Source organism: Trichoderma citrinoviride, assembly GCF_003025115.1.
Source record: "Trichoderma citrinoviride strain TUCIM 6016 unplaced genomic scaffold BBK36scaffold_3, whole genome shotgun sequence".
NCBI classification, from domain to species: Eukaryota; Fungi; Ascomycota; class Sordariomycetes; order Hypocreales; family Hypocreaceae; genus Trichoderma; species Trichoderma citrinoviride.
Genome location: NW_020194711.1, coordinates 363,744 through 380,718, shown reverse-complemented (window position 1 = coordinate 380,718; position 16,975 = coordinate 363,744). Strand labels below are relative to the sequence as shown.

At 54.5% G+C, this 16,975-nt stretch overlaps 5 protein-coding genes across 5 annotated transcripts; 2 read left to right on the top strand and 3 right to left on the bottom strand.

Moving 5' to 3' along the window:
• Positions 1-94: 94 nt before the first annotated feature.
• On the top strand, positions 95-382 carry BBK36DRAFT_1166427 (putative cystathionine gamma-synthase; the record flags this gene model as incomplete). The annotated part of the gene is made up of 1 exon (XM_024894912.1): positions 95-382. The coding sequence occupies one exon, from the start codon at positions 95-97 to the stop codon at positions 380-382; it is 288 nt and encodes a 95-aa protein (XP_024751838.1).
• Positions 383-793: 411 nt separating this feature from the next.
• Positions 794-2,105, bottom strand: BBK36DRAFT_48798 (hypothetical protein; the record flags this gene model as incomplete). Its single annotated transcript, XM_024898137.1, has 5 exons — positions 794-1,069; positions 1,199-1,352; positions 1,415-1,647; positions 1,711-2,002; positions 2,080-2,105. 5 exons carry the CDS (start codon positions 2,103-2,105, stop codon positions 794-796), a joined length of 981 nt encoding a protein of 326 aa, XP_024751837.1.
• A 2,146-nt stretch (positions 2,106-4,251) lies between these two features.
• Positions 4,252-6,664, bottom strand: BBK36DRAFT_64109 (DUF1793-domain-containing protein; the record flags this gene model as incomplete). The annotated part of the gene is made up of 7 exons (XM_024898415.1): positions 4,252-4,601; positions 4,670-4,872; positions 4,940-5,692; positions 5,743-5,855; positions 5,909-6,066; positions 6,116-6,411; positions 6,468-6,664. The coding sequence occupies 7 exons, from the start codon at positions 6,662-6,664 to the stop codon at positions 4,252-4,254; spliced, it is 2,070 nt and encodes a 689-aa protein (XP_024751836.1).
• A 3,890-nt stretch (positions 6,665-10,554) lies between these two features.
• On the bottom strand, positions 10,555-12,379 carry BBK36DRAFT_1112208 (MFS general substrate transporter; the record flags this gene model as incomplete). Its single annotated transcript, XM_024889787.1, has 4 exons — positions 10,555-11,130; positions 11,189-12,066; positions 12,128-12,153; positions 12,210-12,379. 4 exons carry the CDS (start codon positions 12,377-12,379, stop codon positions 10,555-10,557), a joined length of 1,650 nt encoding a protein of 549 aa, XP_024751835.1.
• A 3,029-nt stretch (positions 12,380-15,408) lies between these two features.
• On the top strand, positions 15,409-16,478 carry BBK36DRAFT_1191037 (hypothetical protein; the record flags this gene model as incomplete). The annotated part of the gene is made up of 2 exons (XM_024896701.1): positions 15,409-15,881; positions 15,944-16,478. 2 exons carry the CDS (start codon positions 15,409-15,411, stop codon positions 16,476-16,478), a joined length of 1,008 nt encoding a protein of 335 aa, XP_024751834.1.
• Between the last annotated feature and the right edge of the window lie 497 nt (positions 16,479-16,975).

Below are 16,975 nucleotides of genomic sequence, written 5' to 3'. Positions count from 1 at the left end.
GAACAACAATAACACTTCTAGCGACCCCACAGCCTCCTCACAATCCGCATCTTCATCGACAGACGCAACAGCAGACGGGGACCTCCCCCCGGAAATGCGCTACAAGCGCCGCCAGCCGAAATACAACCTCACCAAGGAGCACATCGAGGAGATGCGCCGCCTGCGCGCCGAGGACCCCCTCACCTGGAGCGTGCAGCGGCTGGCGCGCAAGTTTGAGTGCTCCACCGTCTTCGTCCAGATGGCCGCGCCCGCGCCCGAGGAGCACCTGCGCTGGCTGAGGGCCAAGATGGAGCGCAAGATGGAGCGGTGGGGGCCCATCCGGACGGCGGCGAGGGAGGACCGGAAGAGGAGGGCGGAGATGCTGTATCGGGGGGAGCTGTGAGTTTTGCCTTTTGACAGAAAGGGATTCTAGATGGGTTTGGGGACATGCGGGATGCCAATGTGTTGAGAAAGAGGGCTCGAGAGCATGGGTATGGCATTAGGGCTGAAAAGGATTGAGCGTAATGTACGATATAAGAATCTTCAGAGGATATTCTCATGACGAACATGGCACCATACACAAGTCGTGACGAACAAGCTCCCTGGGAGAGTAAGATACTTCTAATTGTGACGCACTCCATCCATTACTGTTGAGCAACTCACTCAACCAGGATCAAATCCCAAATAGTAGTCATCCAATATACAAGCGCCAAGATGACATAAGAAGAAGTAGGGAAATGCCATCATCAAGAGGGTAAGGAATGAACTATGTCCAGCCGTCTAATACCGTTTCGTCTCTCGTATGAACCTCAATTCATTGCTTTGCAACCTGCTTCTTGTCCTTCTCGCCCGGAATGACTCTCCAGCACCAGCCGCACCAGCTTCGTGCCGCGCCATTCACCTCACGAGCCAGAATCTTGTTGTTGCTGCCCTTTTCGTCCTCCCACTCAGGCACGCAGGCCCCCACCCGCACCATGCGGACAAGCTTGCGCTTGACGATGCCGCCTATGCCCTCGATTTCGTGCCTCTCGTATCCCGGCCCCAGCTGCGGCGACGGCGTCCGCTGATGGCGCATCTCGTCGATGATGGACTCGATGGTGCCGTTGGTGGGAAACGGGAACCCAGCACCGCCGCCCGGGGGGGTCCCGGAGTGCAGTGGGCCCGAGCCCGACCCCGGACTCGGGCTGCCGCCGGAGGAGGACCCGGTCGACCACGGAACCAGGGTGTTGCCCCGGGCATCTTCGGCATCGCAGTCGGTCTCCTGCTCCCGCTCGCGAGCAGCGAGACAGGCTTCCTCGCGGCCACATATTACGCCGCGGTCGCCGTCTCCGATGCCGGTGAAGCCCCCGTATTTGGTGCGCCAGCGCCAGATTCTATGATTTCGCGTTAGATCTAGGTCGGAGCTGTCTTGCTCAAGGTGGCCACGAAAACGTACCCTTTGTAGTCGTGGTCTGCATTGCGGATGCTATGGCCGCAAGGCTGGCATAGCCAGACGCCTTCGGTGTCGCACTGACATATCGCGCGTTGTACAGCCTCGGAGCTGAGAGGCAACGATGGATCCAGCGCCGGCGACGCGAGCGCCGCAATGGGAGCCTTGGCGCAAGTGACACACAGCCGACGGTGACGCTCGCGCAGAGCAGTCGAGAGAGGAGGCTTGATGGCGCAGTTCTGCCGTACCTGTTAGCAGCTGTTCAGGTGCGAGGCCAATGCATCGCCAAAGTAGAGGCTCACCCTGCAAATCACGTCGGCGCATCTCCTGCATTCAGTGACCAGGTCGCGAGCGCAGCTGCCCGCTTTCCCGTTATGATTGCGCCCATCGTCCATGTAATTCCAGTCGCTCGCTCGCGCGCGGTATCGCAGCGTCTGCTCTGGGTCGACCGGTACAGCCTCTCGGGAGCAGCGCAGCGTCGCGGCCATGAGACTCGTTCGGTATTGGATCAGGCCATCGTGGATAAGACGACACGAGCGGGCCAATGCATCGAGAGTGTTGAGGTCAATGTGGGACACGATGCCGACGACAATGCTGGATTGGAAGAAGAAAGCAGTCAGTCTTTGCTCTCTGTGACGACGAGATAAGGCATTGGAAACAAAGCAACATACGGATAGCACTGGAATGCCTCGCCCATGGCGCTGTCGGTCATGACGCCCTTTCCCTTGCCCGCCTCAGACGCTCCCTCGGGCGCCTTGTCCGTCATGGTGCTCCTCCTACTGGGAAAGCGTCGAGTCGCCGTGTTGATGCTTCGATCGCCATCGCCAACGACCACGGCAGCGGCCCCGTGCTCAGACATTGCGCGAAACCTGCCCGCGTCCTGCCATGTGGCCATTGGCTGCGCCTGGCTTTGTTCCTCGTCGAGATCGACGAAACGGGCCATCTTTTAGGTTGAGTGACGAACACGAGTCGCGACTTTCTGGCGGTCTCCGAGCTCGGGCACCGAGTCTTGACTTGGATCTCTCCCCAACAAGAAAAAGAACTTTGAAAAAGGTACGTAAGAGCAATGGGGCAGGATTGGGGACAGCAAAGGGATGTTGACGATCCGAGGAAGAACGATGACGAGTCAAAACAGGAGCACCAGAGCACAGATAAGCAACGGGGAAGAAGAGAGATGAGAAAACAGCAATGATGAGAACTGGTTTAACATAAGACGACAGCAATTGTCGAGGAAGCCATCGTAAGGGAGCCCATCGAAACCGACAGCGGCGAGAATTTGAGAAATTGCGCAACAGTCCGACGACGTTGTCAAATGTGAAGCCGAACAACAAGGTCAAGACGGGAGAAAGGACGCCGGCGACTATATCTAGGTAAGATAGGCAAAGGGGGTTGCGGTCGGCGTCGGGTCCTGCTGGTGGTTCAATGGAAGGTGAGGTGAGCGTCTGGTGCCTTGCTTGGCTCGGGTTAGGGAGGCGTTCAGTGGAGATGGAGGCCTAGGGGAAGCTCAGCCCGCTAAAACAGAGCCCTGCGCCCCCCCTTGGCTGCCCTAATGCCGCTGCAGCAAGTGGGCTGGAGGGGCTGCTGCGCTGGGCGGAACCGCTCCCCGCATTCCCCCCCCATCATCGTGCCCGCCTAGGAACCTATCAACTGAACTAGAGCCTGGCTAAAATCTCCTGCGTCTGCTATTACAGCTGGCCTCATCACCGTTGCATCATTTCGTGATCCGGGCCCCAAGGCCGGCTTGCTCTGGCTGACATTGATGACGAGAAGCGCGATGCTAGTTTGGACAAGAATAGCAACCATCACGCCATCAATCTACAGATTCCCGGGGCATCAATTTCCCCTGTAAGACGCTCTGTTGCCGATGATTCCAAGCAACACGAACACGATACGACTACAAAAACTTCCTATGTACCTCTAGAAGCATCATGCCGACCCCCATCTTATGGCCTCAATAAGTATCACCTCTTCTCCCCTTTTCCTCAGTCTATTCCCCTCCCAAGGGTAGAACAGCCAAAATGGCACTACTAGAATCCTTCTCTTCAGGTACTGCCCTTCGCATGTACTTGTACATGTAAGAGCATGTACGAGGAATCCTCCGTACCCCATCCCCATCCCCATCTCCATCGAAATACCCTCCCAGCCGCAGAATCCTGAGACAACAAGGACACGCCTCATGCAGCTCCCTCCCTGTTGCTTCTTGTTTATTTGACGCCTTGACTCGCTGGCATGCAGAACGCAGCTGCTTGCTGCTTTTGGACCCCATTGGGGGCGTTCGATCCCAATCACAAGCATCACCAGGCACACCCGCACTAAGCACGCTGCATCTCTGGACCGTTTTCTCCAACCACTTGAATCAGCCCCCCCGCGTCTCACCGACAATATGGCGAAATGCCACAGCTCGCTCGCCTTAGATATTACTTGTCCACGTCGCTCTCCCCTGTTCCTGGCCTAACAGCGTCTTATTTCCTCACGTGGTTACGTCTTTGTAGCGAACAATCTCAGCCGATGACCCCTTGATGGCATGATGCTGGTAGGTACGGGGTAGCAATGCATGATAAACGGCCTTCGTTAGTATCACCGCCGCCATTAGCTACAGCCGTTAATATGGCATAACTGATATATTCATATTCCTGCTGTTTCCAATATGGATAATCGCTCGGCACTCACACCAAGCCCGGCTTATCAGACTATAGGCCAGCTACTGCAGAGCAGCAGCCACTTTGTCCCCTAGAAAAAGAAAAGTCCGAAGGGGTGAGACATTCCAACGGACGTTGCAAAAGGACAATCCGATCAAAAAAAAAGAAAATTCTGCTGTGCTCATGACCTCGGCTCGCTAACGTTCACTGCAGCGCCAGCACAGAAAACACACCGCCCACCACCGGCCGGGCCGTAAACTGGTTACCGGGATATCCTCCCGTGTTCGTGTCATACAGATCGGTAAAGGCCCGCCACGTCGGCGTCTCGTTGATCCACTTGGCAATCAGGGAGATGAACATGGCCTTTGTGCGCGGCCCAGCCACGGCCGCTGCAAACATCTCCCAGTCAGTCTTGGTTAGCGTGCCGCGTGTGTCGAGGATCACTCCGTATTTGTTGGCCTTGGCCAGGTAGAAGTCGCTCTGCATGTCGTAGACGGACTGCGGGATGAACTTGAGTCCAAGTGCCTTGTCTGGATAGATGTTATACAGGAGACCTGTAGGATGAGTCGTCAATAACAATAGCCTGCCAATCAAGGATGCAGTTTTGGGCTTCAGAACTCACCGTATGTGGCGGCCGAATCATACTGGAGCACGCTGTGGTTTGGCACCGCAGCGCGGTTGATGCCGTGACGGGACCAGAAACCGAGGTAGTCTTTGGCGATTGACGAGTAGTTCCCAGCTATGACATTGTGGCCAGTAAGTGTAGCTATGCGAGACATGGCCTCCAGTGCAATTATGCCCTTGATGGCGAGGTTGGTTTGGTTCCTGTCATTGTAGTATCAGTACGCGCTCGGCTTATAAAACTATAATGATGCCAGTAGGGAAAACATACGCAAGATGACCTGCGAAGTCGTCTGTCGACAGCTGGTTTGCCGGGATTTTGGCATCTTCAATCAGATACTCTGCCCACTGCGCCATCAACGTCCAGTGTTGTCTGAGATAATCGACGTCGCCCGTCTTCTGAGCGTACGACAGCATCATGATAATCATGTTGCCGCATTCCTCCAGGGGCATGGCCTCGTCATTGCCGCCAGGATAGCCCAAAGCTTGCGGGAACCTGCCAAGGTCGTGTATCGCGTATTTATTAGGGTACTGGCCGCTTTCCTGGTTCTCGAGGAGGGGCGATAAGGTGTACTTGATGAGATTGGGATCCAGATACAGCATGATGGGCCAAGTGGGAAAAATGACGTCCACCGTTTGGATGTCACTGTTGGAGCTGATCTCCTTGAGAAACACTCTGACGTTGTCCTCGGTGCCCGTATACTGGAGAGCACCAAAGGCTTGTCGGACAGCCAGACTCGTAATGGTGAGATAGTCCTGGCCGCCGGCCGCGATCGAGTCAGTCGCGATGCGATTGTCCAGTCTGGTAGCATACTGGCTGGCGTAGGTATAGTCCTTGTAGAAGAACGGAGCCAGCTCCTCCTCATCAAAGTAATTTGTCCAGAGCGAAGGAACCTCTTGAGGCGAATCGCCTCGACCCTGGAACAAGATGGCTTCCTCTTGGGCAATGCCAATGGTAAAGAGAGTAGATGGAGAACCGCTTCTTCCAACTGCACCGAGATCGCGCGCAAAAGCAAAGACGGGCCTATAATCAACGTCAGTTGTGCAAGCATCTTACACAGCATCGTAGCTTACCATCGATCATTCACCGCACGGTAATCCGTGTCGATATGACCGGTAAGCGTGCCGTTGGACAGAAATTGGCCGCGGACAGCTGTGTCCTGGCCAATTTGATATGTTACGCCTCTCTGGATTTTGGAGTCAGTATCGGTTTGTATCGGGTCTTCTGCAGCAAGCTTACAATGTCCCCTGTCGACCAATACCAGTTGCCCCAGGAGGCTTGATCATTGGCTTCCCCAAACTTTTCTTGATTTTGGCGATAGAATTTGTGAGAACGGATTCCGCCGCCAGCCTGGTGCTCCCACTGAATTGTTTGTGAGCTATCACCAGATGCCCATTCTATACTTGATTAGCCATGTACTTTTATCCAAAGCTTATGGCGACATACCTCCTGACACGTCAGCGTAGATTTGAACATGGTGTGAACGCCCGTCTAGGGATACCACGGAGATCTTCAGATATGAGAATGGGATGGACTGTCTTCTCAAGTCGTCAGGGAAGACTGGAGAGAAGAACTCGGCAACTAATTGAACTTGGCCTCCTGCATTCATGGTAAAGGTCGTCCGAGTTGATGTATACTTGAGTGACTGCTGGTCAACGTTGTCTGCGCCAGGGGCTCCTCCCATCCAGTTGTAAGCCTTGCCGTCCACCATGATGAATCCTTGCCATGCCTGGAATCCTTGCCTGTGGGGTGATTAGTTGCCGTGAATTTACGCCGACTTGTGGACGAGTGAACTTACGTCCAGAATCTGGGCCACTCGCCAGCGAGATAACCACTCGGTCGCCCATCCGTCTGGCCATTGAGCCAGACATTTAGATAAGGTGCTCGCACGGCTAGGGGAGCAGCAGGAGGCCTTGCCGGTTCAAAAGTTGAAACCGCATCTGTGTGCCTTATGAGAGCTAACAGGGCCGCCGTAGCGACTCGCAAGAGCTTCATGGTTCGATGCAGGCTCCGGGTGTGAAGCCGAATTAGAGTCGAAATGGATGAGATTAAGGGGAAATAGATATCAAAAGTAGCAAAACGAGAAGTATATCCGCGCTTTATAACAAAATCAATATAGGTGTTTCGTTGCGAGAAGGGAGGAGAGACAGGTCGGGTGGGCCTTTGTTGATCCTATGACGATATAGGCAAATGTACTCGGCCAAGGCGCGATTGTACGGGAACAGAGGCGGCACCCGAGGTCTAGAAGGCTTCAAAGAATCCAAATGCTGGATAAAGTTGCAGTTAACTCTAAAAGTATGTGATATACCACCACACTGGCTCCTGGAATGACCTTTGTCTATATCCCGTGAGCGACGGCAAACCGCCGATGGTAACCTCGCAGGCTGGATGGAGACTTGGCTGCGTTGTGTAGCGCTCGAAAACCGAATGAGTGACAAATGCACTTCTCCGAGAGGCCCAGGCTCCGTGTTCTAGATGAAATGGGTGGTCAACCAACAAAGAATTGGAGCAAAGGAGGAGCTGGAAGGGCAGAATCGGCCCTGCCGTAGAAACAAGGCAGGGAGACATCGGGTCCTGGATCGTCTAGGGACATAAGGTGTAGCATCAATCTTCAACGAGGGCGCTCCGCGTGATGCCCTCGCTTGGCTCAACTTACATGCTGCTTTAGAGGAATTCACTCCCGATGATACGCCGCATCGACCTGAGTGAATTAGAGCGTAGGATGGTCATGTAAATATGATAGAGAGGCGGGGATAGCCTTCGATGTCATGTCATACACGGCATCAGCGTCTGGACGGCAGTTTTCGGTTGAGGACCTGGGGTCATGAGACGTGGATCCAATCTGCATCCGAACCATTCGTGGAGATGCCAAGATGTAGACTGGCTGCTCCGCAGTCAACTAAGCTCGCTTCTTAGCCTGTCGGCGCTCGGTGACCTTCGGGCGGATAAATCTGGTGACTAGCTCCTCAGGTAGCTGTGTCCTGGCCAGCGGAGAAGGGCTTGTCAGCTCAATGAGATCTGTACCTAGGATTCACGTTCGTTCTATGTAATAAAAAAGCAAGGGCAGCACGAGGTGGCAGCTCGGCAGAGTGCATACCTAGCAGCGTGGAGGCTCTATTATGGCGCTGCTCATGTGTTCGTACACGGCTCTTGTCGCAACTGGTGGCAACATGTTGAGAAGACGGTTGCGACCAACGTCTCGCCCAAACGCACGCCGGAAATGCACACACTGCCGGGAGCGATGCGATGGTGCCAAATCGCCCCTCAGCGGAATCGACCCCAGGCGTGTTGCACTGGAGCTCCAGCGGGGCCAACCCCAGTATCCCGCGACTTTGCTCCGTAGTTACCGATCACATCGGCGCATCGAGGGAAGAGAGCCAGGGCCATGCGTTCATGGAGGCGCTACTGCGGGGGGGAACACTGCAATTCTGTAGGGGGGGTCAGGCCTCTTTCAGGGGACACAGAGACACTTGTGACGACTTACAGCTCCCGGCACTTGAACCATGGCATCAGTTGTTGCTTGTATCGTGCGCGATTCACTTGGTTTGGGGTGCATCGGTGTAGAAGCAATGATTCGATAATCTTGTGGGGGATTGGCTGACGTTGAGTTGAAGCTCTCCAAGTCACGGAAAGAGGCAGGTACGGACAACGGAAGAATGCCTCCTCCGCGACTTAGCCCAACATGCCTCTCACTCCGACGTGCCCTTCGACTCTGATCGTCTCCCTCCTTCATCTTGTCTGCTTTCTTCAACCCAACTGCATGTGCTTATCTTTACGCCTCAAACATGTCTTAGACGCCTTTTCATCCAACGCCCTCTTCCGCCCTGCTTGCATCATGGGATCTCGGGTCCCGGCGCCCAGCCTCCCCCGCTGTCGATCTCCTCAGATGCAATATTGTGTGTCCTACACCAAATTCCTGGAACCAATCGCAATGCGGTGTATCCAAGCTGCACCGCTGCTGAAGAACTGTCGCGTGCCGTTCAATGCTTGATGCATCATGAAGAAGATGATGCACTGGAGGGAGCTCGGGGTATGGCGCCTTAGAGGTTTTCAAGGGGGCAGCTCCCTCAGTCTTTCAAATCCAACAACACACTCTACTCCCTCTCTCCTTCATGAAGTTGTCCATTTGAATGTTTCACTTTCCCTTAAGGTACCCAAAGCTCTCTACTAGCTGCCAACTTTGAACTCTACCGAGGCATCTAGGCAAAGGAGAGGCTATGAGATGCTTCAGCTTGCAACGGCCTTGAACTCGCCAATATCCAGCCTAACGTCTTGTATTGCGAGCATCACGGAGATGCTCACGTACACCGCGGCAAAAAGTACGAAACCAGCGCTTGCCACCTCGCACAACTCCATGTTCAACTGACTCCTCTGGCAATGTGTGACCTGAACCATCATCAAGAGACGCGGCTGGTCCGCCTTGCTTGGCACAAGGCCTTGCATGCAGCCGTCCAAGGCGCAGCCACATGGCTCTGGAATGCCAGGTAACACAACTGGGTGTCAATGCACGAACTCTACTTCGTGCTTTGCAGTAGTACTACTACTACGAGCAATTTTCCAAATGCAGTGGCCCTTGCATCGAGCCATTTCTTGCGGGCTTCCCTATGCAGGTCTGGGCCTTCTTCCCTAGTACCACGGAGGAACATGACAAGGGGGCATGCGCCCTCCAGGGTCTCCATTGTTTGTTTTGTCTCATGAGAAACATGCCCTTCCAGCTGCTAAAGTCGGCATGTTTTAGACACGCAATTTGATTGATAGGGCCTCACTGCTAGCTGGCCGCTTTCGTTACATCTACTTTCTATGTAAGGGTTCATACCATGAAAACGGCAACCAACGCACTCTCCAATCCCTTCTCTCCCTCTTGTGGACTACCCTCATTCATGTGGCACTGCATTCTTCGGCATGACACTGTACACTTCCTCGATCCCTTCTCTTCTTAATCGAGAAAAGTCGGTGTGGCGTTCAAGTATAGCGTACAGCATGAAGGAATTGCCTGATCACACTGATTGATGAACAGATAGGCAATGCTGTAGAACAGCCGTCTATTAAAGCTACCGTCTATGCCTTGATGTAACAATGCACCTACGTATAGCTCAATGTATATAAATGTATACGAAAAGAAGAACAGTAAGAACGCCCACGAGGCTCGCCGACGATAGCGCACCAGCATTGTCGTCGGATCTTGAGCCTCGGTCCAAACACGCCGTCCCAGCGATGGCGTAGTAGCACTGTCGCTGTCGAGAATTGTATCTTCGTTTCTCACAAATGTCTTTGTAACTCGTTAGACAGCGGGTATTAAACGCTGATGGGGTATCATAAGGTAAAAGCAAAAAAGATCCAAACCAAAAAAAAAGCAAAAACACAAACAGTATCCAAAAGAGGACCACGTGGATAAACGCCGAAAGGAAGTTGTTGCGAGGGCCCCCTTTCAGAAGAGTTATTCCCAGGCATGATAGCGCGAAAGCATTGTCATGGCCCGGACGTCTTGTCTCCGAAAGTAAAGTCCACTGCATAGAATTCTTTCGGGCGATGGGTGTAACGGTAGCGGTACTGCCGTCTTTGAGGGGGGGCCCAAGTACGTGGTGTTACTTGGGAGGTAACGCGCCATGAGCGGGCGGCCTCAAAGTCGAAGTCGAGTGTGACCATGAGTGCATGGGTCGCATGGCGGCCGCAGAAGGAAAAAGTAACGAGCGGGATAATCTAGGATGCCGGCAAGATAGAGGGCGTCCTAAAAAAAAATTGTACGAGGAATGACAGGTTGAGCTGCCCATGCTTGAATGATAAAGGTTTGGCTGTGAAGACACCGTCGCCAAGTCGCTGCTGTTGAAGGCTTTGTATTGGCTCGAGGATGGGACTCTCGTTGGGGACGCTTCACAGACGACAAATTAGATCTCGTGGTGCCGGGCTCGTAGTGAAGACTTCCTGAATCCACGCTGCGTGGCCTCTCGTCTTGCTGCGCCATCCTCAAAGTCGCTGGCCGAGTCGCCACCGTGGAGCTTTGAGCTCGGAGGATTGCCCACGACTTTGAGCAGCACCCACATCACGGCGGAGCTTAAAATGCTGAGGCACAGAATTCCGATCATGGTGAGGTTGCTCTTGCGAAACTGATGAGGTCCGGGTGCGGCATCCTCTGGCCAGCCCGAGTACAGGGCGTATGTGGTGGTGACACTGCCCAGGTTTCCCAGGCCGGATACCAGCGCGGTGGCGGCTGCCACGCCGACTTCTCCGTGGCGGCGTTGGAAGATTTCAGAAGTCCAAGTCATGCAGATGGGGACTGTCGGCCCCAGGCCAAAGCCCACCATAAGAAGACCGCCATAACGAGCCCAGCCATTTTGGACAGCAAAGGTAGTCGTTAGGAGACCGGCAATCTGAATGCAGACAGCTGCAGAAAAGAATAGCGGTCTTAGGCGGTGAAATCGATCAGAGACTGGTGTGACCAGGAGAATGGCGATGAGGTCCATCTGGAGTGTGCTCAGTCAGAGTTGGAAGTATATGAGACCAAAACCGGAAACGACTTACAATCCAAATAGGAGCAAAGAGCAAGCTGACGACAATGTCACTCGCCTGTGGCTGGATCGCAGCAATAATGACTGAGCCGTAGAGCTGAGTGCCTATTCCGACGCCGACGACTCCAAAGTACATTAGGCACAGAGGCCACAGCCGCCAGTCCAGCAGTACAAGACCGAGATCCCTCAGGCCCCATGGACGAGCATGGTAGACACGCTTGAGCTCGGAGTAGTGGATGACGGCATCTTGGCCGGTGAGCACTTCAGGGCTGGCCGGGAGCCACTTGAAGAGACCAGTGCGCTTCCTCACCTGGCCTGGTGCCAGTGGCCGGTCTGGAAGCCACCACAAAAGCGTAAAGCTCAGGACGACGCCGACAAGTCCGTAGATGAGGAACATCCACCTGAAGCCAACGAGGCCTCCGTCGCCATCCATCAACTGGAATCCAGCCGAGACGAGGCCGACAACGGCAGCAGACACCTGAGATGCGGTAAAGTACATGCCGATTCGCTTGGCTGTTCGAGACGGCGGGTAGAACAGCGTCAGGTAAAAGGCCATGCCAGGCCACATGCCAGCAATGACCAGGCCCAGGAGGAAGCGCAGAAATTTGAGGCTCCAGGCAGACGAGACAGCGGCAAAGCAAGCCCCAACAACACTGGTAGCAAAGACGATTCTAGCCATCCACACCCGGGGGCTGAGCTTGCTCATGATGAGGTTGGACGGGAAGTCGAAGATGACGTAGGACACGTAGAAGAGGGCGAGGGCGGTGGAAACGTCTTTGGGTGTGAGGCCGAGGACGGTCTCCAGATCATGGCCCTTGTCGCTGTTCATTGTCTGGGCAATGCCAATGTTGGAGCGAATTGCCGAGCAGAGAAAGTAGAGGATCCAGAAAGCTAGGATTCAGTTAGGCTGTGTATTTTCGAGTTGGAGGACAAGTAGCTGCTTAGAACTAACGTGGTATGATTCTAAGATCAATTTTCCTGAATAAGTGTGTTAGCTATATCGTCTTTCCATGAGGCAGAGAATGCATACTTACTTGTACACTCTCTCCACCGTTTCGGTGTCGTAGTCGGCGTCGGCCGGTCGGATACCGCCCTCGTCCTGGCCATCATGCCTCTGGGATGAAACAGAAGGAGAGCGAGCAACACTCTGGCTTGTGTTTGCTACTTTGAAGTCGCCATTAGGCGGTGCTGCTTGTGACGCCATGCTGGGACAGCACTCTTGGAACGTCTAATGAGGGCAATTCCGACCGGCACGACAATAAAACGATGGAGCGACGACAAAAGCTCGGAAAAGATAGCAACAAGAGACAGACGCCGAGGTAATTGATAATTTCCAAAGCTATGATGAGGAAGAGGTGGAAGGAGATGAAGTTCTGTGAAAAGTGGGGGATGAAGCTCTTATGATGCTCCAGATTTTGTGTGTAGATTGGATCTGCCGCGATTAACCAGCTCAACAAGTTTTTTAAGCTCCTCGGTAGCCGAGGGCTTCCAGCGGGACAGGGCGCAAGAAGCTACAGGAGCTAAGGATGAAAAGGACTGGCGGGCCGAAGCCGGACTGCGACAGGGCTGTTGAGCAATGGATCAATACGATTCATGTTGTCAATTCTAGGCGCTCAAAGGAGCGTTTGTTGAGCTGTAGAGAGAAGTTTGTATCTAATTGCTTTGTCCAAGGATTACAAGATCATATTAGGTAGTGATAGATGATCAATACGGAGTACTACTACTAACGCTGCAGATGCAAGCTTGAGCCGCCTAATACATACTTCATAAGGCTAAGTGATTTTACAGCTCCCGTTGCTGTGGTTCGGCAGTCGGATCTCGCCGGTGGTTCGACCTTGTCAAGGCGGGTCCTTGCAAGCTTCGATCTCATCTAAGTTGATCTGTAGTTGTATCTTGATCTGTTTCGAAAGATCACTGTAAGTGCTAAAACGGTGAAGGTGAGGTGCAACTATTGGTGAAGCTATGATATAACATCAAAAGCTCTCCATTGTTCAGCTACAAGTACATGTACTGAGACGTGCATTTCATCGTGTCTCGGACAGCCGATGCCTGAATGGTGCTGTGTCAGGTACCTGCTGCTCCGTACATGCACAGCTGTACTGCATGCACCTCGGATCCCTGTAGCCATCACGAACTGCCATCACGAGGAAGAGTCACATACAAGAGATCAAACCAGCCGTTTGCATTCTCGCATTCCCTCATCTTAGATTTCAATCCAACACAACAGCCTCCACGCCTTGTCACCCATCTTACACCAAATGACACACCCCGGCCTGTCGTACGCAAATGTCGCGGCTCGCACAGCGGCTTGTACCTCGTACTTTGCAGATTGTCTGCCTGAGGATGCCAGGCGTTGACGCCAATCTCCAACATGCAACTGCCAGCCTCGTTTTCCCCCTGCTTCACCATGCGTCAATGCCTGATATTTCAGTCCACCGCTCCGACAGCCTTATTCTGCCATCCCACACGGCTGCGGCTCTTTGATTCTACATAAATGCGCCATCTGTCCGCCTCAGGCCACAGCTTTCGCGCCCATCTCGAAAATCTCGTTTATTTTAGGGGGGTCCTTGTCGGACTGACGCCTCTCTGGCCTGCACCATGGGCCCTGGAGCCTGGATCTTCCATGAGGCAACCCTCATGATGACACAAGTCCTCTCGCAGACACCCTAGGTCATGCGTAGGACGCGTCCCGATGGACGTGTTCAAGCTTGCCCGGCGGCCAACACGCAATCCGCTGTGATTGCGCAAACAAGGGGCTATTTACGGATCACCGACAGCCGCCAACCATACAGTCTCGGGAATCAAGTGACCACGAGACGGGAGTCAACTGTTGCCGCCTCAACCAAAGGGCTGAGCTCATATTTACCTTGCTTTCGTGGCGGTTCCGATTGGACCTTCTCATCATATACGTTCGTACACATTCATCTCAGCCGTACGACAGGGATTGAGTCAAGCACGACCACCGCTTGCTGCAGAACAGGCATCGCCGCCGCCCCGAAGGATGCCACCCCTTCCGTCACGGGTAAACTTGGAGATGCCAGGGGCACATGGGACCTCGGAGGCATCCACCGAGTCCTGCGAGCCTTGAGGATCCTCGGCTTCTAAAGCTCGCTGACAGCCACCCATCAGCTTCGTGTCATGGCTGAGAGCAGTGGCCACCGTGAAGCTGGACTGCCCATTCGGGACAGCTTCGTCCTTCTCGCAGCCTAGCGCCGACAGTCCCAGCCAAGGAAAGACGCCAGGTGGGTTTCACCAAACGAGGCCCTCTGCGACGAGCAGGTGAATGGTCGCCTACCTCCAGGCAAGCATTCAGCCCGTCCATCATGTTGGCCTCTCACCGGGGTCGGCGAGTTATGCCTAGCTCACCTCCAGCTGCCGGGTTCACAGAGATGCTATGCTCAAGTGAGCAACGCCGTGGCTGCCGCCTGGTATACCGCACTTACAACTCTTACGCCGTTATATCGCCTTCATCCGAAGAGGCGCAGCTTGAGGTGTAGTTTGCCCCACGTGCCAAGGGATCGTGTGTCATGGAACTTTCGCCCAATGAGTCACTGGAGACGGCATCAACCAGCTTCCGGCGGTGGTGGGCAAGGTACTCGTCTTGCACACGAATCGGGGCAAGCTTCATACAAGGGGTTCTGGTGCCTAGAGAGCTGGAGAGCGAGCTGGGGACTTATTTAGGGGCCGAGAAACGCATTCGGATTCCCCAAACCAGTGACGGAATAGCAGCAACTTTTCACAGGCCATCGCAGGTTCGCGACTGGACACTCTTACGCAGCTGGCACCCTTCGGAGTTCACGAAATTGCGACGCCGCACAGCCACCCACCCACCAGCCACGCCCTCGAGCTGCCTCCCGCGAAACCCGCCACGCGAAATCACGTGCGCGGCACCTGACTAATCTGATGATCTGGTCAGCAAGCGGAGCAGACGACAACCTTGTCAACGACATTCATACCAGAATTTTCAGGCCATCATCCCGCACTGCGCGCCTTCGAACTAATCCAAGCATCGATAGCCGGCCCAGCTGCAATTCGTCGCAGCTCGACGACTTCACAAGCCAACGGCCAGCTGCCGCTCCCTGCTCCAGAGGCCGCATCTCGCCAGCTGCCGCTGCTTCCGCCTCGCCTGGACGGCCAGCTTCTCCCACGCTCCGGCGCATCGCGCAGCTCCAGGCCTTGTATCGGCGTCACCCAAAACTGCAGCTAGGGTACATTTCCGACCTGCAAGCCACCATGAGCGTCGCATACGAGCCACGGTCCTTTATCCATGAGGGCGCATACCCCTCCATGGGCGAGGAGCACGACCATGTTGCCGAGCAGCGATTTACCGATTCCGATGTTGCCGAGCACCTCAGCCACTATACCGCAGAGGCATCGCTGCTGCCGGACGACAGGGGCGTGATGGGCGACGAGAGGGACATGTTGGCAGATGACGACGCCGTGGTACCGGAAGCGTCTCAGCTCGACCTCGGCGCGCCAGAGTTCTCGTCACCTCTGCCGGTGGAACTACATGCGCCGCCGCTGCCGGACCCCATACCAGAAAGCAAGGAACCTCTACCAACAGACATCTCCTCCCCGACATTGCGCTTGAAGCAGATCCCCAAGCCGGAGCGTGAAGTCCACAAGAAGTCAGATGGAAAATTCCACTGCCCTCTGGATGACTGCAAAGAGGAAGTCCGCGCATTCTCTCGCAAGTGCGAGTGGAAGTAAGTCATCCCCCCCTCTCCCCTTATACGTCTGCATTGCGCCCAAGCCAACACTTCCACAGCAAGCACATGGACAAGCACGAACGCCCCTATCGCTGCCCAGCCGAGGGATGCGAGAACCTTCCTGGGTTTACCTACTCTGGCGGTCTTCTCCGGCATGAGCGCGAGGTTCATGGGAAGCACGGCGGGCCGAAGAAAACCGTCAACTGCCCGCACCCCAATTGCAAGCGACATACTGGCAAGGGCTTCTCGCGGCAGGAGAATCTTAACGAGCATCTTCGGCGGGTACACACGAATCCTGAAGCCACCTCAGCATCTCCGCCGCCCGAGACTGTCACGACTCCCGAAGACAACGACAGCGACAAGTCTGGGACGAAGCGCAAGCGCCGCATGAGCAGCCAGGGCGTCGACGAGCTGTCAGATCTCCGAGACGAAATCAAGCGAGTGCGCGAGGAAAACGAAAAGCTCAAGTCCGAGATGGACCAGCAGTCGCAGCACTCCCTGGCCATGATGGCGCAGATTGCAGAGCTACAGGACGCGCTGCGTCACAGCCTCAATCCTCATGCGCTCGGGGCACCAACGGCACAGATGATTTAGGAGCCTCTGGCCGAGGAGCTGAGCTTCCCCGGCGGCGACGCATTGGACGAGACTCCGGAAAGCGGCATTCCGTCTGAGCGTTGAGCGTTGACGAGAATTGGCGGCCGCACAGCACCTCGGCTCTGCAGTTCCCCACAGAGACTTTTCACTTGTTTTTCATCTACACATCCCATCTCTTTCATAAAGACCGAAACATACACTTCATAGATCTATCTTTCCTATTTTCACCCTTTTATGAGCGCTTCTATCCCGCCATATTACCTCCTATTTACGCCTTGCATCTACCAAAAGCTCAACTACCATGAAGATGGTGAACATATCAGGAGCCCACGGTTTATCCCTTTCTGTTATTCTTCTTTCTTTCTTGCACTTGAGGCATCTTTTACGGGAGGTGGTCTTCTGCTCTTTCTATGGGATCCCCATCCTGGGTTTCCCGACGGCGTTTCACAAGGTATATCAGGGGCGGTTGGGGCACGGGAGAATATGAATTACATGAT